Source organism: Rhinopithecus roxellana, chromosome 5 (assembly GCF_007565055.1).
Source record: "Rhinopithecus roxellana isolate Shanxi Qingling chromosome 5, ASM756505v1, whole genome shotgun sequence".
Classification (NCBI taxonomy): Eukaryota; Metazoa; Chordata; class Mammalia; order Primates; family Cercopithecidae; genus Rhinopithecus; species Rhinopithecus roxellana.
In genome coordinates, this window is record NC_044553.1 from 109,709,478 (window position 1) to 109,736,601 (window position 27,124).

Here is a 27,124-nt window from a genome sequence, read left to right on the forward strand (position 1 = left end):
GAGTGACACTTCCTTTGAGCAGTTCCCAGACCGTCCCAGTGAGACTCTGGCCTGCATCTGGGTGTGGGAGGAATTGGCTTGGGCTTGCTGCAGGCAGGGCTTTATCCTGCCCTGTGCGCACTGGAGGTTCACTGAAGGACAGGAGAGTTTCATGTAGAAAACTGGTTTTTCCTAACAGAGCCTAGGACTGGCCCAAGTCAGCAGGCCACTGTGTCACTCCACCCTCCAGCGTCCCATCCTTGCTATGGGTACTTATTAGCCCATGCGGAGTCTCGTGGGCTTTTCAGCATGGCTCAGCAAACCCTCAGGGAAAGGCAGGAACGAGTGAGGCACAGCGCCTGCTGGGAACGCACGCACAGCTCACACCGATGGGAGCTGCTCTACCTGAGGCACAGGGGCTCTGGGACCCCAAGACCGGGGGCCTTGAAGGGAGGAAGGATGCTGTGAAAGAGGGTGGCATGGGCAGAGGCACTGAGGTAGGGAACCTTGGGAGTCAGGAGTCCCAGCATCCTCTTGTGGGTCCCCTCTGGTCTACCTAATGGCTCTGCACTCTCTCTGTCTCTCTCTGCCCCCCTCCCTCCCTAAAAATCAGGAGGGAGCTGGGCTTTGGGTCTTGAGTCTAGAATCCTGACTCTGGGTGTGGGGTGTGGTGGGCCGGGCAGCAGGCATTCCAAGCATGGAACAGTCCCTTTCCCCAGCCTCGCCTCCTGCAGCCCATGGAGCTGGTCGGTGAGCCTGGGCCTGAGGCTCAGATGGAGGGGGCAGATCCCAGCACTGCCCTCCCAGGAGGGGTCCTAACTACCTCCCTGAGACCATTGTCCTGGAGGTACCTCTGCCTGCCACCAGAGCAGAGTGCCTGCTCCCTCGCTTACAGCCCCCACGTGGGTCCTGCCCTCCCTGGCCCCTTGTCTCTGCCTGGCCAGGATTCCCTCCCGCAAACACATGGGCCATGGCCAGATGTCTCCTTGATGCAAACCTTGGAAAATGTGCCATGTGTCTGTGACTGCCAACAAAAATGTTTAATCAGTTGCTGCGGTTCTTCCCTCTATCCCTCTGCTTTGGTTTTATGGGCTTTTGCAGAATTTATTGCCCAACATTAATTTGGCATTCCCTTCCTGTCACTGCCGGAGACGAGCCACCTGAAACAGACAAACCCCTGTGCACAGGAATCGCAGCCTCAGAGTCCCCCACAGGCACCCCCAAACCAGGGAAGGGGTTGGGTCCTCCCACAGCTGAGCGGGGAGAGCAGGGTCTGTAGGAGGCTGGTGAGGAAGGGCTGGCTCTGTTACCTTGATCTTGTCAAAGATGGTGAGGGGGTGGAGCCAGGTGACAGGTAGCAGGGTCCGGCCCTGCCAGTGCCCTCTGCCCAGCATGAATGGAGGGCCGGTGCATGGGGATCGAGTGACGAATGAATGAGGTACAGAACCTGCGGGAATATACACACAGCTCACACCACACTAGCAAGCGCAAATTTCCGTGGTCTTGCTGCGTGCCCACAAGAACCGTGTCAGAACCTTGTTACCGGGAGGGTCTCATGGAGGTCCCCTGCCCCCAGACAGTTTGGAAACATGCGAGCATGTCTGTGCCCCTCACAGTGATTGGGATGCCCAGTAGGAAGGGCCAGGATGGTGGGTCGGCCTGCGTGTTTGCCCACCATACCAGTGGTGTCGTTTCAAAATACTGCACAGACAAGGAGAGCAGCCTACGGTTACGCAGCCAGTTAAGACCAAAACTGGACCCAGGGCTCTGGGCTGCAAAGCTGGTCTCTTGCCCCTGACTGCATCCTTCGGAGGCCCTGAAGCCGGCAGGGTGGGAAGGGACCAGGGGTCTCTGGGAAGAACCTGAGAAAGAAAGTCTGACCGAGCGATCACTCAGACCACAGACCCAGGATGACTGGCACCCCCTCCTCAGCTGGGAGAAATGAGTGCCACCCCTTCAGGTCTGCCAGTTCTTTCCTGGTTAATACCCAGGGATGTGGCTGTGGGCGGAGGGTGGGGTGGCACTCTAAGCCTCCTTGGCCTTAGGGAGTGGACATTACTCCACAGGAAATTCCAAGAAGGTCACCCCGCCGGGGCGCCTGCTGTCCTGGAGCCCTGGGCCTGTCCTGAGCAGTTCTCCACCCCTCCTCGCAGCTGAGCCTTAGGGCAGTCCTGGAAGGTGGGTAGGACATTTTATGAGTTGTGAAACTGAGGCCTGGAGAAGTGTGGAAACCTGCCCAGGGCCTGCAGGAATGGCAGGTGGGCCCAGGCACAGGCCTCTGGGTGGATGAGTGGGCCTCTGCCCCGGCCTTTGCCCACCCCAGAGCTCTGCAGCCGCTCTGGGAAGATGGGCTACTTTGCTCTGTGCTGGCCCCAGGTCACAGAGCTAGGATCAGAGAAGGGGAAGGTGAGGCTGGTTTGGGCTCCGTTTGAGGACGTCTGTTCAAATGGGCCAAGCTGTTTGACAGTGAGATAGATGCTGTCAAAGCGGTGAGAGTGCCCCTCATCAGGCAGGCTGTGCAGGGGTCCCTGCAGGGACCCAAGGTGAGAGTGGATGCCCGTGAGACCTCCTGGGCCCCAGTCTTCCAGGTCGCTCAGGGTCTCTGCACTTCACGGGGCCCTTCAGCACCAAGAATACGCAGAGCCTTGCAATCCAGATGGAGAATTGTGCAAATGTTCTTCCAAAGCACAGCCCTGCCCTTGGCTGAGGCCAGGCCCAGCTGGCCACTTGGAACTGGGAAGACTGCTGCTCCTCCCCTGAGACTGCAGGAGTCCTTGGGGCCTCCTGGCCAAGGCCAGGCCACCCTGCAGCAGGGCCCAGTGTAGGCTGTGGGGTGTTAGCCCCATCCCTGGGGTCTGGAAAGGCCCAGGCAGCCCCAGCTCTTTCCCTGGGAGAAGAGAAAGCAGAGCCACAGCTGGCCTTCTAGACAGGAGCCTCAGGCAGTGGTGGCAGCAGCTACTGACTCTCCTCTCCCTCTCTTCCTCCTCCTTCTGTTGAGGTGAAATTCTCTTCACATAACCCTTTTACAGTGGACAATTCGGTGGCATTTAGTACCCACACAGTGATGTGCAGCCGTCACCTCTGCCTGATTCCAAAGCACTTTCATCACCCCCAAAAGGAGACCCCATACCCAGTAGCAGTCACTCCCCCTGCCCCCTGTACCGCCACTCCTGCCAGCTAGTAATCTGCTTCTGTCTCTGTGAACTTAACTCTTCCGGATAGTTCATGTAAACATAATCTTACACTATGTGGTCTTTTGTGACTGGAGTCTTATCATGTTTTCTCAGTTCATCCATGATGTAGCACAGCACACTTTTCTTTTATTCTTTTCGAGACAGGGTCTCATTCTATCACCCAGGCTGGGGTGCAGTGGTCCAATCTCAGCTCACTGCAGCCACAACCTCTCTGGCTCAAGTGATCCCCTCACCTCAGTCTTCCGAGTAGCTGGGATTACAGTCGTGCACCACCACACCTGGCTAATTTTTTTTTTTTTTTTTTTTTTTTTTTTTTTTTTGAGACGGAGTCTCGCCCTGTCGCCCAGGCTGGAGTGCAGTGGCTGGATCTCAGCTCACTGCAAGCTCCACCTGCCGGGTTCACACCATTCTCCTGCCTCAGCCTCCCAAGTAGCTAGGACTACATTAGCTGGGACTACAGGCACCCGCCACCTCGCCCGGCTAGTTTTTTGTATTTTTTAGTAGAGACGGGGTTTCACCGTGTTAGCCAGGATGGTCTTGATCTCCTGACCTCGTGATCCGCCCGTCTCGGCCTCCCAAAGTGCTGGGATTACAGGCTTGAGCCACCATGCCCGGCCCACCTGGCTAATTTTTATTTTTTGTAGGGACGGGGTTTCGCCATGTTGCCCAGGCTGGTCTCAAACTCCTGGGCTCAAGTGATCCTCCCCACTTGGCCTCCCAAAGTACTGGGATTACAGGCAAGAGCCACTGTGTCCAGCCCCAATTTTTCTTCTCCTTACCAGTGTGAGACTAATGACAGTGCCAACTACCACACAGATCTTCACATTTCTTATTTTGGCCTTGTAGTTGGATCCTGGAATCCACGTCTTCGTCTTGCCATTGTAGTTTAACCCCAGGGAAAATTTATCCAAGAGCAGATCTGCTTCTGAAGGAAGTGCCGGGGTCAGCCTCCAGCACCTGGTACTGGCGGCTGTTCCTTAGACCAGCCTGCTCCCGTGAGCCACGCACCACCCTACGACCCCAACCTAGGGGTGTAGCTGGCAGTGTTGGGAGGCCGCAGGCTCGGGGCTAAACATGGCTGCTCCCTTCTCCCTGGCTAGTGGGCCCCATGTGGGGATGGCTCTGCAGGGCACAGGGGTGTCTAGCCCCAACTCTGCTCACTAAGAGGTGAGCTAGGGATCTTCCTCTGCCTTTTAAAAATTGCACAAAACCAGCTTGTAGACTAACAGCTACTTCTGCCTGCATCTCCCAAGGTTTCCAAACTCTAGCAACCTCATCAGGCTCCTCTCCAGGGAAATCGCTGAGGGGAGGGCCTCGGCCTCAGGCCGCAGGAAGGGGCAGGAGCCCTTTCTGCCATTTGGCTGAGGCAGGGCCTGGACTAGGTGCAAGGCTTGGGACTTCCCCCTCTCCTGTCCTGCGGCCTGAAGCCTGGACCCCTTCCTTCAGAGAAGACAGCTTTTCCTTCCCTTGGGAGAGATGAGGGGAGTCCCTTCTTGAGAGCAGGGCTTGACCAGGAACAGAAGATGAGGGCACCTGAGGCAGAAGGCAGGAGGGGTCCAGGGACCAGAAGGTTCACCCGCCACTCTTCGCACCTCAGTTTCTGCGTCTCTCAAATGGTATAAAAACTTTGCTCCTAATAAATACTCAATAAATGGCACCATCCTTGAGTGTTTGCCAAGGCTCTAGCCTACACTGCTTATCAGAGCAGCCTCCTGAAGGCAAAACTGGGATGAAGGAGGCTGAAAACCCTTAGCCCCAGGTGGGAAAGGAGGTGGCTAAAGCTGAGGATTCCAGCTCCGTCAGATGCTCCTTCAAAGCCCTTGCAACTTTTAGGGGCCTGTATTGCAAGGCCACGGCCCTGGGGCTGGGGCTGGGGCTGGGGCTGGGGGTGGGGCAATCCCTCATCATCACTCTGCTTTTTTAGTGAGCTGTGTTCCTTGCTGAGCTCTGGAGCAACTCTGGAGGTGGCCACACACAGGGCGTGGATCTGCTTTCAGCCCAGATCTGTCCAGAGATCCGGCCAGTGTCAGGTGGTTAGTAAGGAACAGTCAGAGCCAGAAAGGGGACCAGACTCTTGACTCCCCATCTAACGCCCTTTCTCATCATTGCTTGTGCGCCTGTAGTCTCCTGTTGTAACCTGGAGCAGCGTTGCCTTACACATGCCTGCGGTTCCATCGGGTGCTCCAGGGGAGTTTGTTTAAAAAGCATATTCCGGGGCTTGTGCCCAGAGTTTCTGATATCCTGGCTCTCCACAAGAGTCCCGGAATCTGCGTTTTATATAAACCCCCAATGCTGCTGAAGCGGGGCGTCCTTGGCTGCACGTTGAGAAGCACAGGCAGTCAGTGGGTTAGTACAGCCTGTGTTTTCAGAGATGTAAAACTCTGCTTGGTCTGTGTGGGGCAGGGCAGTGAGGCTCTGTCCCTGCCTCCATGGACAATGGGTCTCGGCAAAGGTGTCTGGGGAGGGGAAGGATGCTGCGGGGGAAAAGCCAGCAGGTGGCGTGTTTCAGAGCCAGGGTCACGCTGGCCTTGACCCTGACCTGGAGCCACTGCTTCCCCATCACTAGCAGGAGGCCTGGCTGGGAGGTGTTTCCTGAGCCGTCTCCACAGCGGCCTCTTGCTGTTGTGTTTCCATGGGCTGAGCTAGGAAGGAAAGGCTTCCAGAAGAGTGGGGCTTGAGCCAGGCCTCGGAGGATGGGTCCTCTGTGGACGGGCCAGCACAGAGGGAAGGCAGCGGCTGGGATTCTAGCTGTTTCACCTGGTTTCCTGGCACTGCTCTGGTTCATAAAAATGTTCAGTCTCTTTCCTTCGTGGGGCACAGAGGCTCTGGGTGCACTGTCTGCTGCCTCCTCCTACTGCTCAACCACTGCTGGCTGAGTCCCATGCCTGGCCAGCTCCCTCCACCCCTCACTCCTGGGCCTCTGCTTTTTCGGCTAAGAAGAGTGTTGTTTCTAAAGAAGCATGATGATTCCTCTTATTTGAGGATCCTAAAGGAGTCAGATTAATAGGGACAGAAAGTAGAATGGGGAGAGGTAGAATAGGGAGTTACTGTTCAGCAGGTACAGAGCTTCAGTCTGGGAAGACAAGAAAGCTCTAAATGTGTATGGTGGTGATGGCTGCACAGCAATGTGAATGTACTTAACACCACCTGGACACTTCAAAATGGTTAAGATGGTTTTGTGTTATGTGTATTTTACCACCATTTTAAAAGGAGAAGGGGGAGAAAGAGGAGGAGCAGTTGCCATAGCAGAAATTATATTTGCACCAGGCCCCGTTCCCATCTTCTCAGCCTGGACTTTTGTTTTGGACACCCCAGAATTGAGAGTTCAGGATGGATATGGCTATTGTAGCATTTCAGAGGAGACAAACACTAAGTTTCAATCTCAGCACAATTAGAGGAGTTGGGCAGCAACAAAAGAAACCATATTATTATGTGGTGTGTGTGTGTGTTTTTTGAGACAGAGTCTCTCAGTCACCCCGGCTGGAGTACAGTGGTATGATCTCAGCTCACGGTAGCCTCCACCTCCCAGGTTCAAGCAATTCTCCTGCCTCAGCCTCCTGAGTAGCTGGGATTACAGGTGTGCGCCAACACGCCTGGCTAATGATTGTAGTTTTAGTAGAGACAAGGTTTCACCATTTGGCCAGGTTGGTCTTGAACTCCTGACCTCAAGTGATCCACCCACCTTGCCCTCCCAAAGTGCTGAGATTACAGGTGTGAGCCATCATGCCTGCTTGTTATGTGGTGTTCTTACACAGCTGAATACACTCTGCAGCGCCAGAAACTTCTGGGTCCAAATGTTGCCTTCATTCCTGATTGCTGTGTGGCTATGGGCAACTTCCTTAACTTCTCTGGCCCTTTCTGTAAAACGAGAATCACATGTTAGGAGGGCTGACCCAGGGTCTGGCACTCAGACATATAGTAGATGGCAGATATTATTCTCATAAATAATTGGAAGAATTATAACATGTAACCCACCTCTCTGCAGAAGGAGAAACTGAGGCCCAGGGAGAGGATTTGACTGGCCCAAGGCCACACAACCAGCCCATTATTGCGCTATGATCTCAAGACATTGTGGCCCCCCTGCCCCCAGATCTCTTCCCACCCCGGCAAGGTGTCTTGCAGTTAAGCATGGGGCCACCCACCCAGACACCGGGAAGTTATAGAGGAGCAGACTTCGGGCTGCCATATGCTCCTCTCGGTACTCAGAGAAGGAGACATGACTGTCCCCGACGAGCATTCACCTTCCCATCCCTTCACAGAAATCAAGATTGTCCTTCACGAGAAAGAGCTGGATTTTACCGGCCAAGCCTTTCTGTGGCATAACAGCTGTGGGTGATGATCCTCCGGGCAGCTTTGCAGAGTTCGAAAAGATAGGCTTATACTACAGGCATGAGGGAGAGGGGCACCATCTGGTGTGAATCACTGTGAATTAAAGTCATCTCGGCTCAAGGAAGAGCCTGCAGACAAATGTACCGGCATCTTACGGGACCAGCATTTAAGAGGCTTCTTTGGAGAAAGATGTCCTCTTGGTGAGGAAACCGCTCCTGAAGGCAGTACCATTCAGGAATTATTCATTCATGCACGCATTGTTCATCTGTCCACAGTGCATAATCGCCTGGTGGCTGCTGTATGCCAGGTGTTAGGGATAAAAGAGAGAAAACAGACCAGGTCCCTTGAGCCTCCACTGGGGGATGGGGAGGGAATCAGCACAAGGTACAAGGAAGTGCTGTGGGAGGGTGATGCCCAGGGACCATAAGAACACTCAGGAAGGAGGCACCAGCTGAGCTGGGGAGTGTGCAAGAGCTTCACGGAGGTGACGTTTAAGCCAGGACAGGAAGGGGAAAGCCCTGCTGGCTCAGGCACAGGCCAAGCTGCTGTAACAAGAAAACCAAAACACAGAGGCTTAAACAAGGCAAGGTCCATATCTCTCTCATGGAAAAACACATTAAGTGGATAGGTAAGGCTTGGGGCTGTTGGGGACCCAGCAGGCTTCTGTCTTGCGGCCTGGCCCTCCTTGGTTGAAGATGGCACACCATCACACGTATGCACCCAATTCTAGGCCTTGGGAAGACAGAAGGAGGAGGAGCCTAATTCATTTAAGGGCACAACCTGAAAGTTGTACTTGGTGCTTCTGGTTGCTAGCCATTGGCCAGAATGTAGTCACATGGCCACTCCCAGATGCAAAGAAGGCTGGGAAATGTAGTCTTTAGTTGGGTGGCCATGCTGGAGCTTCAGTTATTGTACAGGAAGGAGGGAAGAGATTTGGGGCCAAGGAGTGGCGAGGGGAGTCAACTGCAGTTTTTGCCACATGCAAAGACAAGGCCATGAGAGAGAGAGAGCTTGTATATTTGAAGATTCGTAAGTGGTTTGCAGCATGACAGGAGTGGCAAAAGATGACACAGGTGAGGCAGGCAGGGTCTTAATATCCTTCTGAGGGATTTGGAGTGTATTCTGTATGTACAGGAAGCACTGAAGATGGCATCAGGAGTGCCCAGGGGATGGCACAGAGATGCGGGGTCTGAGCCTGCAGGCAGAGGAGCCAGCAGGAGATGCGCCCACCATGAAGGCTGGAGGTGGGGCACTGGCAGTGGGAGTGGAGAGGGCACAGGGGCTGAGAAATGCTTAGGAGATAGCGGAGACCTTTTCCTTTTACTGAATGCGGAAGCAGAGCTCTGAATGCTGAGCTCTGGAATCTTCTCAGCTGGAGGAAGACCTGGAGAATAATCACTTTCTCACTTCCTTTCCTCAGACTGTTCTACGGATTGTGGTGCTTGGGATCTGGGATTACATCGAAAACAAAATAGAGGTAAAGACCAATGTCCACCCCCAAAGCCCTCACTCAGCCATCCTGGAAGCTGGAAAACATCATGTCCCATCCATCCCAGGGTAGACACCATCAAAAAGGCTGGCTCCTTCTCCCACTTGACCTCTGTGGCTGCACATGTTGGGTGGGGCAGGGAGGGGGAACTGAGACTGTTTTCAGCAAAGGAATGTTCTAAAACATTTCTTTAGAATGTTAAAAGGAATGCAGAATTCCTTGAAGTTCTGAAAAATTTTACAATTTGAATCAATTTGAAAAGCTTTTGAAATGTGTTTTAAAACAAATAAATTCATCCTAAATGGAAAGCTGAGTGGGAAACTGTCAACGTGCTTCTCAGGCTGGGTTTCCCGTCTGCTTCCTGCCACGAGGGTGGGGCGTGGTGGGTAGGAAGAGGTCAGGGAGGCCTGGCTGTCACTGGCAGTGTTGTGCACACAGGCAAGGCAAGATGGTCAAGATCTGCTGCCCACTGCTTCCTCACCTCTCCATCTATGTTTCAGCCTCTTTGGCTCAGTGCTGGGATCTGACACAGTGGGCCTGGCCGATGGATGGCTTAGAACACGGCCAGGCTAGGGCAGGCAGACGGAAGGGCGGGGCCCAAGGCTTCATTGTGCAGGCTGGGCCCCCTCCTTGCCTAGCCCTGCCTCCCTGGAGGGTTAGAGACTCTGCACTGGACAGAGCTGAGATGTGGGCTCCAGGCTTCTGTTCCCCCCGGGGAAGGAGACACCCTGAGCCTGCCTTCAGCCCCTGCTCTGCCAAGGAGGGATCCAGCTTGGCCTCTGCCGAGGGTCTGGGATACAGAATGCAGGCCTTATCTTGAGAAGGGGCAAGACAGCCCAAGGCCATCTGAACTAAGGGCTGGAGATGGGCTGAGGTCACTTGGAGGACAGAGTGCACTCAGGAGAACATCTAGGAGGAGGAGACCCCTAAAGACTCACGAGGGTCAGGAGGGGCTGCCAAGGATGGGGTGGCCTTCTGGTGGGGCCCCAGGCTGCTGGAGAAGCTGAGCAGCACCAGCTGCTTTGCCTGACTGACCCCTGGTCCCAATCACATGGCAGAGCCCAGGGTACTGAAATGCGCCTCCTCTCACAGGTGTTTGACGGGGCTGTGATCATCCTATCTTTGGCTCCGATGGTGGCGTCCACTGTGGCCAATGGACCCAGGAGCCCCTGGGATGCCATCAGCCTCATCATCATGCTCCGGATCTGGAGGGTGAAGAGGGTCATTGATGGTGAGTGGCCCGAGGGGGATGTGGTCAGTGGGGCTGCTTCAGAAACTGGGACTGTCAACTGAGAGGAGACACCGCGTGATGAGGGTACGCCCTGCTGGCATCAGAGTGGAAGGTGAAATTGTCAGCAGGGAGAGGGGCCAGCTGTCCCTGCTCACTCGCTGTCATGCACACTGCCCGGGTGTTGCATGCACACGCTGAACTTCCCAACTCCCATTTGGGGGCCACGTGTTCATTCCCATGCAGCTGTTTACTGTGAGCCTGGAGGGCCAGCCTCCACGCAAGCCCTTAGAGCAGGGCCTGTCGTTCTGGAAGGAGCAGACCTTTTTTTTTTTTGAGATGGAGTCTCGCTCTGTCACCCAGGCTGGAGTGCAGTGGTGCGATCTCGGCTCACTGCAAGCTCTGCCTCCCAGGTTCACGCCATTCTCCTGCCTCAGCCTCCCAAGTAGCTGGGACTATAGGTGCCCACCACCATGCCCAGCTAATTTTTTGTATTTTTAGTAGAGACGGGGTTTCACCGTGTTAGCCAGGATGGTCTTGATCTCCTGACCTCATGATCTGCCTGCCTCGGCCTCCCAAAGTGCTGGGATTACAGGCGTGAGCCACCACGCCCGGCCAGGCGCAGACTTCTACACCCTGAGTGTCTCAGTGCACACCTGCTGCTGGCTCCCCGATGGCCTCCAGCCTCACCACTGGCTCTATCCAGGTCATCTAGTCAAGGCCTTGCTCCCTACAGGCTCTGTCTCACCTTTGAGTCCACCAAGGACAAGCTGGGTGCCCATAAGCCCGTTGACCTGCAAACAAGTAGAGAAGAGAGATGCTGGCAGGGGCTGGCCTTTGGCCTGTGCTTCTGTCATCTTCAGTGACATGCCTTTCCATCCCTGGGTCTCCATTCACAGAAAGCATCTGGTCCACTCCTTTGTCATTGCTTTATCATTGCCTCCCCACTGGGCCACCCTTGTCTGGAAAGCTGTGCCCTGACCTGGGTGGCTCCTGTGTTTCCAGAAGGTGGTGACAGACCAGAGTATGTGGCCCAGAGGACCTGGGGGACAGAAAACCCACCCTTGGAGAATGGTGCAGGATACTTGGGGTGGGGGGTGGCCCAGAGGATGATGACACAGGCAGGTCACTGAAGTCATCTTACAGAAGAGGGAAGACTCAAGTTGCTGGGCTCCAGAGGGTGGTCCTTGGTCCCTGAGGACAGGAAGAAGAGGCCCACGCCCCATCAGCCAGATAAGGAACAGAGCCACTCATAGTGGGCTGGTCAGCCTCCAAGAGAGGTACCCCTAGAGTGACCAGGAGGTTGTATAGACAGTGGTTCCCAGGATGTTTTGTTGGTTTGGTTTGGTTGACAGCAAAACCTTCTTCAGCAAAATCATACCCAATCGGTAAAAGAGATTGCAAGTGGAGCTGCTTTGGTTGACTTGGAGTGGAGGGGCCTCACAGCCCACCTCCTTGTCTTCTCCCTTGCCCTCTGAGGCACCTCTAAGGAACTGCGAGGCCTTCTGGAGCACAGTTTTTAAACCACTGGGATAAATGCCATGGTCTTTTCCAGCCCTGAATTTTGATTGCAGATGATATAAATTGTAGCCATGAGACTATTCCATCAGCATTTGCCCAGCAGGTGCAAGGCAGAAGCTGTCATCCTCAGGGCGGGCTCCCTCTCCTTGGGCCTCACCCTGTGTTCCACCCTGCGAACACTGTGGGATTTGGTCCTGATGAAGATGCTGACATCTTGTCAGGGGTCCCCTAATAGGGAATCTTCATCAAACTGGAATGTGTTTGAGTCTCACTTCAGAAGCCTTCAGAAGGCTGGGCAGGCTCTGGGAGATCACCTGGTTCACTCCCCTCATTTGACAGATGGGGGAACTGAGGCAAAGAAGGATGAGGGTCACTTAGTGAATCAGGCTCAGGACCAGAAGTGGAGCCTAGGACCCCTGACACCCACCAGCACTCTTTCAGTTGCTCACTCCCTGCAGTCTGCTCAGGGCCCTGTTCTTGGCTCTGTCCATGAGAACATCCACCCCACTCAGGGTAGGAACAGCGTCTTCTGGGTCTTTCTTCCAGCTGTGGACAGCTGCACACCCTCAAACTAATGGATTTTGAGAGCCCCCTTTGTGACACACTTCCCAGCTGTCCCGCCCTTTTCCTGACACGTCAGGCATCGCGGAGCCACCAGGGAGCCTCAGGAGAGAGACATGCTGGTGAACAGATGGACGTTAATTTACTACTCTTGCAAAATAACCCTGGGTGTGAACTGGCCTCAGCAGAGATCTGAGGAGGCAGCGGCAGGCCTCCGGACCTGGAGATGGGTCTCAGGGACACATGGCCAGCCCGCAAGTCTGGAAGCAAGCAGAAAAGTCCCAGTGTCTCTTCTCTGCTGGTTCCTGCAACTGCCAGGAAACACGAGGAGGTGCAGAGACTGTGGGTGGAAAGGAGACTGGGAGAGAGGAAACGTGGAGGGTTCTATAAATCAGGGGCAAGAGAGTCATGTGACCGAGGCTTCTGAAGAGTCAGGAAGGGCTGGTGTGGGAACAGTGTGAGGGGAAAGGCTGTGTCAAAGTCAGGAGTAGACACTGAGACTTCCCAGGAGCCCAGAGCTACTCTGAGCCCACAGAACCACCAAGGGAGGTGTCCATGGGACTACTGCTGGCTGATGGATCATGGGGCCCTCAACCTCAGAGGTCAGCCTTTCTCTTCTGGGTCCACTATACCAGTTATAAATAGGATCATCTGAGTAACAGAGACTCAGAATAACAGTGTCTTAAACAACAAAGAAGCTTATTTCATTCACATGAAAGTCTGCAGGCCGGGCATGGTGGCTCATGCCTGTAATCCCAGCATTTTGGGAGGCTGAGGCAGGCAGATCACCTGAGGTCAGGAGTTTGAGACCAGCCTGGTCAACACAGTGAAACCCCATCTCTACTAAAAATACAAAAATCAGCTGAGTGTGGTGGCACACACCTGTACTCCCAGCTATTCGGGAGGCTGAGGCATTAAGAATGGCTTGAACCCGGGAGGTAGAGGTTGCAGTGAGCTGAGATCATGTCACTGCACTCCAGCCTGGATGACAGGGTGAGACTCTGTCTCAAAAAAAAAAAAAAAAAAAAAAAAGTCTGTAGGAAGGTGGCCCAAGACAGATATAGCCTTGACTACAGTCATTTACTCCCTGTAGTCAAGAGCACAGGCTCCTTCTGTTTTTCTGTTTTGTTGTTCTGCTGCACTTACCCTACTTTTCAAAGTCATCTCATGGTCCAAGATGGCTGCTTCCGTGCCAGCCATCACATTCTCATCCTAGCCAAGGAGAAGGAGGAAGGGAAGAAGATAAAGAGTCAAAAGGAAGGCGCACTGCCTTCTTATTTTAAACATCTTCATCCAAATATAATTCACGTGCTATAAAATCCACCTATTTAAAGTCCACAATTCAGCCAGGCATGGTGGCTCACGCCCGTAATTCTAGCACTTTGGGAGGCTGAGGTGGATGGATCACTAGAGGTCGGAAGTTTGAGACCAGCCTGGCCAACGTGGTAAAATCCCATCTCTACTAAAAATACAAAAATTAGCCAGGCGTGGTGGTGGGCACCTGTAATCCCAGCTGCTCAGGAGGCTGAGGCTGGAGAATCACTTGAACTTGGGAGGTGGAGGCTGCAGTGAGCTGAGATTATACCACTGCACTCCAGCCTTGGTGACAGCAAAATTCCATCTCAAAATAAAATAAAAGTTCACAATTCAGTGGTTTTTAGTATATTCATAGAGTTCTGTAGCCATCAGCAAAAAATCTAAGTCTGGAGCGTTTTCATCATTCCTAAGAGAAAGCCCACACTCATCGGCAGTCACTTCCCATGTCCGCCTCAGCCCGAGGCAAGCACTGAGCTGCTTTCCATCTCTATGGAGTTGCCTGTTCTGTTCCATTACATTTAATATAAATGGAATCATGCGACATGTGGTTTTTCTGTGTCTGGCTGCTCTCATTTAGCATCCTGTGTTTGAGGCTCATCTGTGTTGTGGCTGGTGGTGGTACTGCATCCCTTTTCATTGCCAAGTAGTGCTCCACTGCATGGCTAGACCACAGCTGATGCATTCACCGGTTGATGAACATTTGGGTTATGTTTACTTTTTGGCTATTAGGAATAGTGCTGTTATGAACGCTCATGTGTGAGGTTTTGTGTGGACACATGTTTTCCTTCCCCTAAGGTTCCTAGGAATGGAATTTCTGGGTCACATGGTCACTCTCTGTTTAACACTCCAAAAAACGGACAAACCGTTTCCCTAAGTGGTTGCACCATTTTCCTTTCTGCCAGTGTGTGCGGGCTGCAGGGCCGTCCCATCCTCACTGGCCCCAGCTCCTTTGTGAAGAAGGCTCCTGCAGCTGCTGCCTGCCACCTCCACTAGCATCCTGTGGTCCAGAGGGTAGTCTTGTGATCACCCATAGCTGCAAAGGAGGCTGGAAAATAGTCTTTATTCCAGGCAGCTGTGCACACAGCCCAAAAGTATGGGTTCTAGCACTATGGAAAACAGGAAAACAACTACCCTGGCCACTATGAGTAAAGGTTGTAGCCCTCTGTACTTTCTGGATGCTGTCGGGTACCTGGACATTTCTCCCTCTAGGTCCACAGAACTGGCCCAGGGCCTCGAACCTGCTGCTGGCTAAATGCTGGGTCAGCCCTTTCCCAGCCCAAGCCCTGCCACTGCTGAATTCTTTACAGGGCTGTCTCTGTCTTCCAGCCTACGTCCTGCCACTGAAGCTGGAGATGGAAATGGTTATCCAGCAGTACGAGAAGGCCAAGGTCATCCAAGACGAGCAGCTGGAGAGGCTGACGCAGATCTGTCAGGAGCAAGGGGTAATGCACCGCCGCTTTCGGCTCTGTCCATGGTCTTGCTGGGGATACTGGTAGTGCCTAAAGCCATGGGTTGCTAGAGCTGCAGGGGCACCAGAGGTCAGGGAGTTCCTCCAGCCCCTTGTTGGACTCATGGGGAACCTGAAGCCCAGAGAAGGGGGCACATCTCCAGGGTCGCTGATGTACAGCCCAGCTAGGCATGGACTCAACCCTGACTCCCAGGCCAGGGTTCTTTCCACTGCAGCATGGTGACTCTTCAGCTCCCCGACCTGAGCCTGCCAGGTCGCCCCCTCAGTTCATCAGAGTCTTCTCGGAGACATGGTTGGTCTCTTAAGCCAGTGGCTAATTCTGTCTGCTGAGGGTTGCTGGGCACCATAGTATGTCCATTGCCATGCAGGATGCCCAGAACCCCAGAAAGGTGCTAGTGGTGCTCTCCACCCTCCAGGAGCCGTGATGAAGACTCAGAGAGGCAGGTGGTGGGCCCTGCAAGGATGGGCTCAACAGAGGCAAGGGGGACTGGCAACTGGGCCAGGAGCACCCTGTCAGGCATCCAGAGGCCTGCATTCAAGGCCTAGCCCTGCTGCTCCCACCCCTCCGGACTCCAGCCAAGTCAGGCCACCCCTCTGCCTTCAGTTCCTTCCTCTGTAAGATGATGTGGCTGCTCCCATGTGAGTGGGACAGAGGAGTTCAGAGGAAGGGGATTGGGGTGCTCAGGAGGGGGTGGCTGCTGGAACCCACAGCAAGGCTGAGAGCTCTGTAGAAGCGCAGCTCTGGGTGCTGGGAAGGGTCTGGTCCCAGGCTGTAAGGTGGGAATGCTACTGAGGGGACTGGCAAGGTGGTGGGAATGTGGGGGATGGGCCAAATGACATGCATGGTCATTCCCATTCTGCCCCACGGATTCTAGGGAGGGGACAGGGCCACTGCCCCCAACTACACAAGCCAGAGACACCAAGCCTATGGCTCTCCGTGCCCAGGGCCAGGCGAGTTCTTCACGGGCTGTCTTCCAGCCCATGTCCTGTCAGGGAAAGTGGAGGAATGCCTGTGGCCTCATATTGACGTGGGCACTGAGTCCTTCTGGCTTGCAGTGTAGTAAGGATGGTCTCCCCCGGGCTCCCTCTTCCTCCCCCATTGCTGGGTGCCCAGGCAGTCTCCAAGGGGGTCTCAGGGCTGAGGTCTAACCTGGTGTATGGGCCCATTATGTGTCCGCCCGTCCTACCAACCTCCTGTCTCATGTGTCTGGTGCATAAACACCCTGATTGTGCCAAGTGGAGTCACCTGTCATTTTGACAAGCCCTGTGCCATGCCACCTCTTGGGATTTGGTTGCACGGTGCCCCTTGCCTAAATCCCCGCCCCTTGCAAGCTTTGTCTGTCTAATTCAAGTCCTGGCCTCTCTACAGAGCGTGTTCCCCCCGTCAGCAGTCTCTGCACCCCCTCCCCCAGCCCCACAGCTGCCCTCACTTGTCTGCATTCACAGGGCACTGGGCACTCACTGCCATGATCAGTGCTCCTTTATACCTGGGGCAGCTCTTCCCACTGAAATGGATGCCCCCTGAAGGCAAGCCTTGTCCAACTCACATCCATGTTCCAGCCCCAGCCAGCACTCCACGCGTTGCAGGTCTTGGTAAATGCGTATTCAGTGTGTGTTGCGGGTCTTGGTAAATGCATATTCAGTGTACCTCTTGGCTCCCTGACCAACCTCAACCTCTCATAGTTTTGGGGTGGGGGACACGTCTGTGGAATGTCACTACAAAGTGATCCTGGGAAATGTCCCCACAGGAACACACACACACAGTCTTCAGAATCATCTCCTCGGAATGTCTGTCAAGAAACCAATCTTTTTGTTTTTTTTTTTTTTTTTTTTTTGAGACGGAGTCTCGCTCTGTTGCCCAGGCTGGAGTGAAGTGGCCGGATCTCAGCTCACTGCAAGCTCTGCCTCCCAGGTTTACGCCATTCTCCTGCCTCAGCCTCCCGAGTAGCTGGGACTACAGGCGCCTGCCACCTCGCCCGGCTAGTTTTTTGTATTTTTTAGTAGAGACGGGGTTTCACCGTGTTAGCCAGGATGGTCTTGATCTCCTGACCTCGTGATCCGCCCGTCTCGGCCTCCCAAAGTGCTAGGATTACAGGCTTGAGCCACCGCGCCCGGCGAAACCGATCTTTTTATATGCTTTGGGAACACTATGACCTTTTGTTTCGCACAGAATGCCTGTGCATGACAAGAGGGGTCATCAGGGGACACGGCCTTCAGGGGCATGTTGTCCAAGGTGTCCTGAGAGCAGGGCAGGCTATGGAATCCTAGACTAGGAGGAGAAGCATTCCCACCCTGAGCAGCTGGCATCAGCTTCATTCATTCTCTCGCCATATCGGGTGGTCAGCCAGCACTGTCCAGAGCTGCTCTGCTGGGCTTGTGCCGGGCATGCAGATGCCACTCAGGACAGGGTGTGGCCATTGTCCTCACGGGGCTCTGGGTGACTCAGGGGGTTTAGCAGCCTGTAAATAGGCAGTGGAAATCTGGTGCAATGCCTGCATCACACAGGCACGTCCCTGGCTCTGCAGGCCAGGGTGGGGAAGGCTTTCCAGAGACGCTGATGTAGAGCAGGGCCCCAGGGAGAAGGCTGCCAGGCAGAGGGAATAGCGTGGGGTGTGGGAGTGGGTGCAGTGGGCCATGTAGAGGGTGAGCAGAGCGAGGCAGCAGGAGGATTGGGGACAGGCTTGGGAAGGGGCTCCGTGGCTGACCAGAGAGTTTGGGCTTTATCCTGCTGGGACAGAGGAAGCCTGGAGGATTAAAAGCAGGACTGGGGGATCTGCTCAGATGTGAGTTGTTGATGGAGCCTTCCAGCTGCTGTTGGAGGCTGGATGGAGAGGGCAGGGTGGAGATAGGAAGGGTGGGGACAGAGGCTGGAGAAGAAGGTGAGAGAAGCTTGGCTTTAGGCAGAGGGGGCTGCAGGGAAGTGGGGAAAGGAAAGCGCAGGGTGTCATCCAGAAAGCGGCTGGAAGCCGATCAGGCAGTTCTCATTCTGCTGTCAAATAGGAAAACAAATGCTCTACTTCACGGCAGTTGGCAACGGGAAAGACACGGACTTAGGGCTGCATCCTCCCCTCATAAATTCGCAGCCTCCCAGCCCAGCAGGGAACGCGCTGACCCTGCCACTGGCCTCACCTCAGCCACACATGTGCCACGTGGCCAGGAGAAAATCCTAACGGCAACCCCACCTCCCAGGGTTTCCACCATGACCTCTGTCCGGAGCCCCCCGGGGACCCCAGGTTCCTGCCGTCCTGGTTCAAGTCACTCTCCACATGTGGCCTCCTTCCCGGGGATCTCAGCCGGAGGGAAACTCCCTTGCATTCTGCACAGGAAAGAGCCAATAAATAAAGACAGATTCCCTCCAGGTAGTGACATCTGGAAAAGAGATGAACAGAAACAAACCATTTTAATTTAAAAAACACCTGAACCCTGTCATCTTAGTTAAGACAGCAGAAAGGGCCAGACAGGCTGGACTCCCAGCGGGGCCGCCAGGAACGGTTGGGGGCTGCCTGGCCAGAGGGACCAGGAGGGCTGCTCTCCTGGAGTCCGTGGTGCCCGCTCCACAGAGCGAAGCAGACAGGCGCCTCGCTCGCAGCTGTATTTTCAGGCCTGGTTGAGACTTGACTGGGTAACAGATACTCTGGAGGAAGTGAGACTGTGGGCCCTGGAATGTCAGGGATGGCTAGACCTTTAGAGACAGCAGCCCATGGAATGATGGAGAATAGACTTGGTTCTAAATAGACTTTGAGCTGGCTTTGAACCCAGGTATGTCTCTCTTTAGAACAATTACTGGCCTTGTGGCTTTGGGCATTAATGGGACATCTATAGGCCTTGGTTTTCCTAATCTGAAAAATGTGTGTAGTAATAGAATCCTTGAAGGATGGTGATGAGATCGTGTAACCTAAAGCCTGACATGTGATGGGTAGCAACTAATGGGAGTCCACCAGCCCCACCACACCTGCCCCACACACCCATTTTACAAATAAGAAAACTGAGTGGTGGCGGCTCGCCCAGGCGGCACACAGCTAGTCCAGGGGGCATAGAACCAGGTGTCCTAACTGTGAACACTGTTCTCTTCCAGCCCATCATGTTCAGCTTCCTTTTTCCTACTCATGGCACCTCTTAGCACTCGGCGAAAACATTGATCAGATTATGCATAGGGTATCTTATACTTCAGGCACAGACCTGGCTCCCCTCAGTGGTCTCAATGGCACCCCCAACCCCATTCCAGGGCAGTCTAGTATTCTTTGTGATAAACTTTCTCTCTCCTTGCTGGAATTCTCAGAGTATAATGAAGCTATTTCTAAACTGAATTCACGTATGCTGCCTGAAAAATTGACATTTACCAATGAAATGTGTTAGGGTCCAAGTTTAAATACAACACCTGGCCTGGCGCAATGGCTCACACCTGTAATCCCAGTGCTTTGGAAGGCTGAGGCGGGAGGACTACTTGAGGCCAGAAGCTTGAGGCTTGCAGTGAGCTGTAATGACGCCACTGCACTCCAGCCTGGGCCACAGAGCAAGACTCTGTCTCTTAAAAAAAAAAAAACAAAAAAACAAAAAAAAAAACTTTGCACTCCCTTGCTCTCTTGCTGGGATATGTTTGTACAACTATTTGCCACAACTTCACCCAGCTCTTTTTTAAAAAAATAAACTTTATTTTTTAGAACAGTTTTATATTTACCAAAAAATAGTGAAGCAGGTGCAGAGTTTCCCGTATCCCCTGTGCCTGGCTACCCATTATTAACATCATACGCTAGTATCATTTGTTACAGTGAACAAACCCACATTGATACGGTACTCAGATTTTCTTAGTATTTAATCTTTTAGGTCCTCTATTTGCTCCACATCACATTCAGTCAGCATGTCTCCTTAGGCTTCTCCTGGCTGTGGCAATTTCTCCAACTTTGTTTCTAATGACCTGAAGGGTTTTGGGGAGCACTGGCCAGGTGTTTTACAGGATGCCCCTCTGCTGGGATTCATCTGATGTTTTTCCCAGGGTAAGCCTGGGGTTGTGGGTTTTGGGAGGAAGACTGCAGAGGGAAAGAACCATTCTCATCATGTCACATCAAGAGGACATGCTGGCCGCGTGACTTCTCACTGTGATGTTACCTGGATCACCTGGCTGGGGCAGCGTGGGTCAGGTGTTTCCACTGCACAGTTACTCTCTGTTTCTTCATCTTAACTTTCTTTCTTTTTTCTTTTTTTTGAAACAGAGTCTCACTCTGTCGCCCAGGCTGGAGTGCTGTGGCGTGATCTCAGCTCACTGCAACCTCCGCCTCTCAGGTTCAAGAGATTCTCCTGCCTCAGTCTCCCGGGTAGCTGGGATTACAGATGCCCGCCACCACGCCTGGCTAATTTTTGTATATTTAGTAGAGACAGGGTTTCACCATGTTGGCCAGGCTGGTCTCGAACTCCTGACCTCAGGTAATCCACTCCCCCGCCCACCCTCCGAAAGTGCTGCAATTACAGGTATGAGCCACCGCACCCAGCCCATCTTAACTTTTTAAGAAAGATTACGTTGCTTCTTACCGTGACCCTGTGGAGACTCTCAGATGAGCCTGTTGGCCAGTTTCTTGCATGAATATCTGATTCATTTCATCTTCTGTGTTACATTTCTTGCCACAGGCCCACACCCAGGGTGCTCCAGAACCACCTTATATAACAGATGAAAGGCCCCTGGAAGGGCAGCTGGCCCAATCCAGGATTTGGCAGATGGGGCATCTGAGGCTCAGAGAAGGGGATGGGTGAGCCCAACGTGGCACAGCAGTTATGAGGCCAGGACGAAAACAGGTCTCTTGTCGCTCATTCCAGTGCCTTCCCTCCTGGATCACACTGGCCCTCTGGCTTTGACAGGGAGACAGGCTTCGCTGCTTCCCTCATTCCTTTGATCTCTTCTGGTTGTGGGCACACCCCATCCTTAACAGATCCCTACCTGGGGAGGGGTGCCTAGAGCATCCTGGGATGGAAGGAGGACTCTCTGCTGGTCAGTCATACCATCCAAAGTCCTGGCCATGCCTTCTGCAGTCCCTTCCAGACTCCCCACTGCTGTGATAGAAGCACATGGCCTCTGACCCCTGAATTCAGCAATTCCTTAGGTGGAGGTTCCTTTTCATTCTTTTTTTTTATTTTTTTATTTTTTGGTGAGGGGTGGATCTTGGCCAGAATTTCATTATGAGTTAGGCTTGCTGGTACACAGATGGATTCCAAAGTCACGATGCTAGAGGCTGCCCTTCAGAGAGACGGTGTGGATGCCTTGTCTGTCTTTCTGTCCTGGCTGCTTCAGAAACCAAAGCCATTTTAGATGCAGCGGTTAAATCAATGCAGCGATATACTCTTCTGACTCATCTCACAAAACCACCTCTGAGATTTTATGTACCTCCATGTGTGGATCTCACTCTAGTTCCAAAACGCATTCTGAAGTTTCTTTCCCCTTTAAGCCTGGTAACAGCTTTTGGTACAAAATAGTACGGTTTGACCTGGGCCACTGTGAAGTTAGTTTCTCTTCTCTGAAGCTGTCCTTCCTCAGCACAATTCACCCTGAGATCATTGGCAAAATATTGAGGGATGAGGCTCAATCTGGGACGACTCAAGGTCCAGCCTCCAAGGAGACCAGTGGGACCTGTGAGCCCCTTAGGACATCCTTAGACCTTGGGAAAGGTGAGTCCCTTGTCGGGGAGTTTGGAGAAGTGGAAAGAATCCTCTTATTCGGGGAGCCAGCAAGCCAGATTCAAACCTCAGCTCCACCAGTGACCAGTCATCTCCCTTTTAACCCCTGAGCCTCAGCTTCTCATTGGGAAAACTGGCAGTAACAAGGCCTACATCATGTGGATGCCATATGCATCAAATTAAATCTGGTCCACTGGAGGCTCTCAGTAAGGGTTAAAAAAAAAAAAAAAAAAAAAAGACCAGCCGGGTGTGGTGGCTCACACCTAGTAATCCCAGCACTTTGGGAGACTGAGGCAGGCAGGTCAGGAGATGGAGACCATCCTGGCTAACATGGTGAAACCTCGTCTCTACTAAAAAAAAAAAAATACAAAAAATTAGCCGGGTGTGGTGGCGGGTACCTGTAGTCCCAGCTACTTGGGAGGCTGAGGCAGGAGAATGGCGTGAACCTGGGAGGTGGAGCTTGCAGTGAGCTGAGATCATGCCACTGCACTCCAGCCTGGGTGACAGAGTGAGACTCAGTCACAAAAAAAAAAAAAGAAAAGAGAATAAAAATGCTACTAAGTGTATTTGTGTGATGGTTGCTCATTCACAAATGCACTGTCATGTTTTAGCTCATTTTTCCCTTGATGGTGAAAGTTGGCAGGCTGGGTACTATTAATCCCTCCACATGGAAAGACTGAGGTTCAGAGAGGCTGTTCTTTGCCCAGATCCTGCAGTTTTTCATGGAGGGACTAGGAAAGGAACCCAGGGCTTCAATGTGCATTTCCCTGCACCAGAAAGAGGAGTCTGCCTGAGTCACTGATAGTTAGGGTGAGTAACAGTCGTTGCATCTGGCAAATCCAGAAACCTGTGTCCTAACATAGGAGAAGTACATTTGTCACTCTCATCATAGTCCAGTGCAGGTTGCAATGGGTCAGGGTGGAGGAGGGACCCTCTGTTCCACACAAATCACTCAGGCCTCCAGGCTGCTCCCATTTTGTGACTCTTTTTTTTTTTTTTTTTTCAAGATGGAATATCGCTTTGAGACCCAGGCTGAAATGTAGTGACATGATCTCGGCTCACTGAAACCTCTGCCTCCCGGGTTCAAGCGATTCTCCTGCCTCAGCCTCCCGAGTAGCTGCGATTACAGGCATGTGCAACCACACCTGGCTGATTTTTGTATTTTTAGTAGAGACGGGATTTCACCATATTGGCCAGGCTGGTCTCAAACTCCTGACCTCAAGTGATCTGCCCACCTCGGCCTCCCAAAATGCTGGAATTACAGGTGGGAGCCACCAAGCCCAGCCGATCCTTCTTCCTCCAAGTCCTCTGAGTCTTCTCCAGTCAGTGGATAGGAAAATAAGGCTGGGGAATTGGGCACAGCAGGTTCTTATTGGCCAGGACTGAAAACGGTGACATTGCTCTGCCCCTGTTTTATTGGCAAGAGTCAGTTACACAGTACCAACTAGGGGCAGCAGATACTGTCAGAAGTGGTCTTTGTGCCCAAGAAGAAAACATTGCCTGCAGTCATCCAACCCATAAAACAAGGCCAATGGGCTCACAACATTCCCTACCTTTTCCCCGGTTCCAGTACAGCAGGTGGCACAGCCACACTTATCAAAGTCCTTCCTGGAGGAATGCCACGTCTCCCTGGCCTGTTTCCTGACGAAACAAGACGATAATCTTGACCCTGCAAACTGCAGGCATTTCTGATGGAGGAAGATGTGGGGAGAGGAAGCTGTCATGCCCCTCCCTCCATCCCCTTCACTGTCTTTCATGTGGAGGAGCCAGAGCAGATGTGGGAGGTGGTGGGTGGTCTGATTGGGAGCCAGGGCCCATCTCCCCATCCAGGGCTGTCACTGGATCCCATTGCCTGCTGGTTTTCTGGACCCCTGAGAGAATGCCAATGGCTCTGTGTAGGTCCCTCGCCTTTGAGGCTGGGCTAGCAACTCAGAAAAGGAGCCAAAGGGCAGGAATAGCAGGAATAGAGCCGTGGTTCCATGCTGGCTCCAGGGATGGGGCTTGAGGCTGGATCGTTCCAGAGAGCTCCTTCTTTTCCTACAGAGGCCACAAGTCCCCGGCTCAGCACAATAGCCTTTGTTACCTGGATTATTCAGGATCTCCACTGTGGGAAGTGAAATTTTTTTTTAAGATGGGAAGTGATTTGTAAAACAGCCGATAGCTTTAATGACAACCCTATTTAGCTGATAAAATTAGCCATCAGAGGAATAACTTATGTTATCCTTTTGCCGTAATTTAAATTTATGGCCAACTACCAGGCATCTTCACAGTGGATGGAAAGGGGCCAAGGTCGATCTCAGCTTTACTCTCCTCCTAAATCATTAGTTTGCAACTGTCTCCTGATTTTTATTGTTACCAACAATGGCGAAACTAATGGAAATAAACATTGGATGCTATCCCAACAGCAGATGGGTTTGAAGGCAGGGCAGTCTGTGCAGACAGCACTAATAGGATGGAGAATTACTGCTATTACATTAGATACCATCAAGCTTCTGGCCAAAGTGTGCATTGATCAGGACAAGGCCCGTGTCAACTGGACTCCGCAACCAGACCATTAAAGGTGGAGAAGCGCTGGGTGTGCCTGTACTGCCGCCCCGGTGGGTCTGACCCCTCCTGGTCTTGCATTAAAAGCCCGGCCCTGATGGAAAGGCCCGGCCCCGATGGAAGGGGCCCAACTCACTCCAGTAATGCATACTGCGGGCTTCCCTGTGGATCCCAGATGATCTGGGCAGGTTATCTGATTAGAAATACTTAGCTAATGTTGTGCACTAAATGGGTATGTGACTGCACTTTAATTCTTCCCAAGCCTAGGGATGGTGTATTTTTTCCCACCGGGCCCATTTGCCAGTGGAAGATTTGCTTCATCAAAGCCACCGTGCACCTTCTTTTCCCAAGGTACAGGCCCGCGTGAGCCCTGGGGAGCCCCATCCCGTTGTGTTTCTTCCTGCTTTCAGCAGTTTGACTGCAAGGTGCTTCCGTGTGGGTTTCTGTGGGGTTTTTTGGTATTTATTCTGCTTAGGAGTTTCTTAAATTTATGGCTTGATTTTTTTTTATTAGATTTGGGAAGTTCTTGGCCGTGCTTTCTTTATTCATTGCACCTGTCTCCTGTCTCATTCTTCTCCTCTTGGAGCTCCAGTTGTACCTGAGGCCGTTTGGTTATGTCTCACATTTCTCTTAGATCTTACTCTGCTCCGCTATTCATTCTCTCTCTCTCTCCCCCTCTCTCCTTTTTCAATGGCTGTAAGTTTTGATATTTTTCTATAGACCTGTCTTCAAGAAGCCTACTATGTCCAGTCTCCTGTTAAACCCATCCAACCAACTACTCAATTTCAGATACAGTATATCGAGGTTCTAAAAGTTTGATTTGATTCTTTTTATAGAGTCTAACCCTCTGCTGAAACGCTACACTCATTTTGTCTGTCTTTCCCCCGTATTTTTGGTAACATATTAATTGTAGTTATTTTGAAGTCCTTGTCGGTTCACTCAAGTATTTGCCCAGGTCAGCTTCTATTAACTGCTTTATGGCTTGATAACTAATCATGTTTTTCTGCTTATTTGCATGATGAATGCTTCTCATGGTGTGCTACACATCATTGATGATGCATTTTAGAGGTTGTGGATTCTGTTATCTTTCTCTGAAGAGATGGTTCTCTGGGAATGGGGCATTTTGACAGGGGAGTAGGGGATGGCTCTCAAGACAGTACTGAGCCTTAACTGCACTTACACTTCACTCCCTCTGGGTGGGGTCCTGGAGCTGGTACAGAGCTCGTCATAGACTTGGGAGTTCAGTGAGTCCATTTGCCTTATTGGATACACAGTGAAACCGAGGCCAGGGGAAGAAAAGAGGTTCATCCAAAGTCAGGGCGAGGGAGGAGTGATGGGCCAAGAGCTCAGCCTCCAGCCCCTGCTTTTCCCTCTGGTGACTTCCTGTTCTCCTGGCCCCTGCTACCATCAAGCTGCCCTGGATTCTGTTGGGCTGAGTCACTTCCATCTTGCCCATAAGGCTGCAAGTTCCCTGGTGCAAGGTCTTGGGGGCTGGAAGCCAGGGGTATAGGCTGTGGCCCCTGCTTTGCTTCTGAAGCACCATGTGGTCCTGGTCTTTCCCCTACCCTCCCTCCCAGCACAAGAGGCTCCTTCTCACCTCCGGGCCTCAGTTCCCCATCTGACTCATGGGGCCCTGATGTCCTAGGGCCCCTGGGAAACACTGTGGAGGCACATGTGGCCATGATAAGCATAGGAGGAGCCAGGAGCCCAGCTCTAAGGGTCCCGCTAGCACCTCCTGAAGCCCCCCTGGGCTGTCCTAGCCTGTGACTGGACTGAGAGCCATTTGGCCCATGTGCGCTTCCCCTCTGAGTCAGTCATTCTTTCTCAGGGTGAGATGGACAGCATCCAGCCACCCCACACCCTCTGGGTGTGAAGCTTGCCAAAATCTGTCCCCAAAGCAGGTTGTCCTCTCCCTCATCCCCATTCCAGTCCATGCCATGTGCTGATATTGCACCTCCAAGGTAGTCTCTTATCCCTCCTCTTACCTCCGTCTCTACCGTCTCCACCTTCGTCCATACCTGCTCGTCTCTGGCATGGACTACTGCAGTAGCCTCCCAGCCTCCCAGGCATTCCTATATCTACTCTGGCCCCATCCAATCTGTTATCCATTCTGCACTCAGCATGGTCCTTTCAAAATGCCCATCTGGATCACTATGCACTGCCATTCCCACCTCTCTACCCTTCTGTTTGGAGGATTCCAGTGGTTTCCAGTTGTTCTTTAAACATCTTACTGTGTTCTTAAGATGTTCATGTTACTGTGTTCTTAAGATGTTCTTTAAACATCTTACTGTGGCTACAGGCTCTGCCTGGTGGGGCCCCGGCAGAGCTCCCTAGTCCCTTACCTTCTGGCCCTCTGGCCCTTGTACACACCATGCCTCCCCTGCCATAAGTACCACCCCAGGGCTGTGCTTGGCTCTCAGAGGAGACTTGTTCCCTGCATTGCAGCTGACAGCCCCCATTTCTGGGGCTATCCAGGTTTTACCTGCAAGCCGAGGAAGGCATTTTCATTCTAAAACCCATAACAGAATGTTAACATCGCCCCACCATGGTTTACTTGACTTCCCACTGAATGAATGAATGTGAGAACTGCCACACACTTGGAGTTCATCTCTTTAGCTGAAACTTGCTTCTGTGTATGTGCCTACATCTGCACATGTGGGCCTGGGCCTGGGCAAGCCCTGGCCTCTGGCTGTCTGGCCTGAATTCCAGTGGGACACTCTTGGGCAGTTCCATATCAATTACAAGCCATCAATAATGCATGCCTTCAGAGTGGCCAGGAAGCCATTAGCTGGCCTGCAGGCCTCGATGAGTGGCCTTGGAGAAAGTGGGCT

General features: G+C 52.7%; 1 protein-coding gene and 1 long non-coding RNA gene across 2 annotated transcripts in view; one reads left to right on the forward strand and one right to left on the reverse strand.

Annotated features, from left to right (window-relative positions):
- Positions 1-27,124, forward strand: part of TMEM266 (transmembrane protein 266) — a 71,235-nt gene that overhangs the window by 26,762 nt on the left and 17,349 nt on the right. Inside the window, exons 5-7 of the mRNA XM_010375724.2 lie at positions 8,923-8,979; positions 10,084-10,222; positions 14,945-15,060. Of these exons, the coding sequence (XP_010374026.2) occupies positions 8,923-8,979; positions 10,084-10,222; positions 14,945-15,060 (312 nt within the window). The remainder of the gene's footprint in view (positions 1-8,922; positions 8,980-10,083; positions 10,223-14,944; positions 15,061-27,124) is intronic.
- LOC104672047 lies at positions 14,280-21,135 on the reverse strand. The gene is made up of 3 exons (XR_749352.2): positions 20,613-21,135; positions 18,216-18,455; positions 14,280-15,856 (listed from the first exon to the last, which is right to left on the reverse strand). It is a non-coding gene; the product is annotated as an uncharacterized LOC104672047 (long non-coding RNA).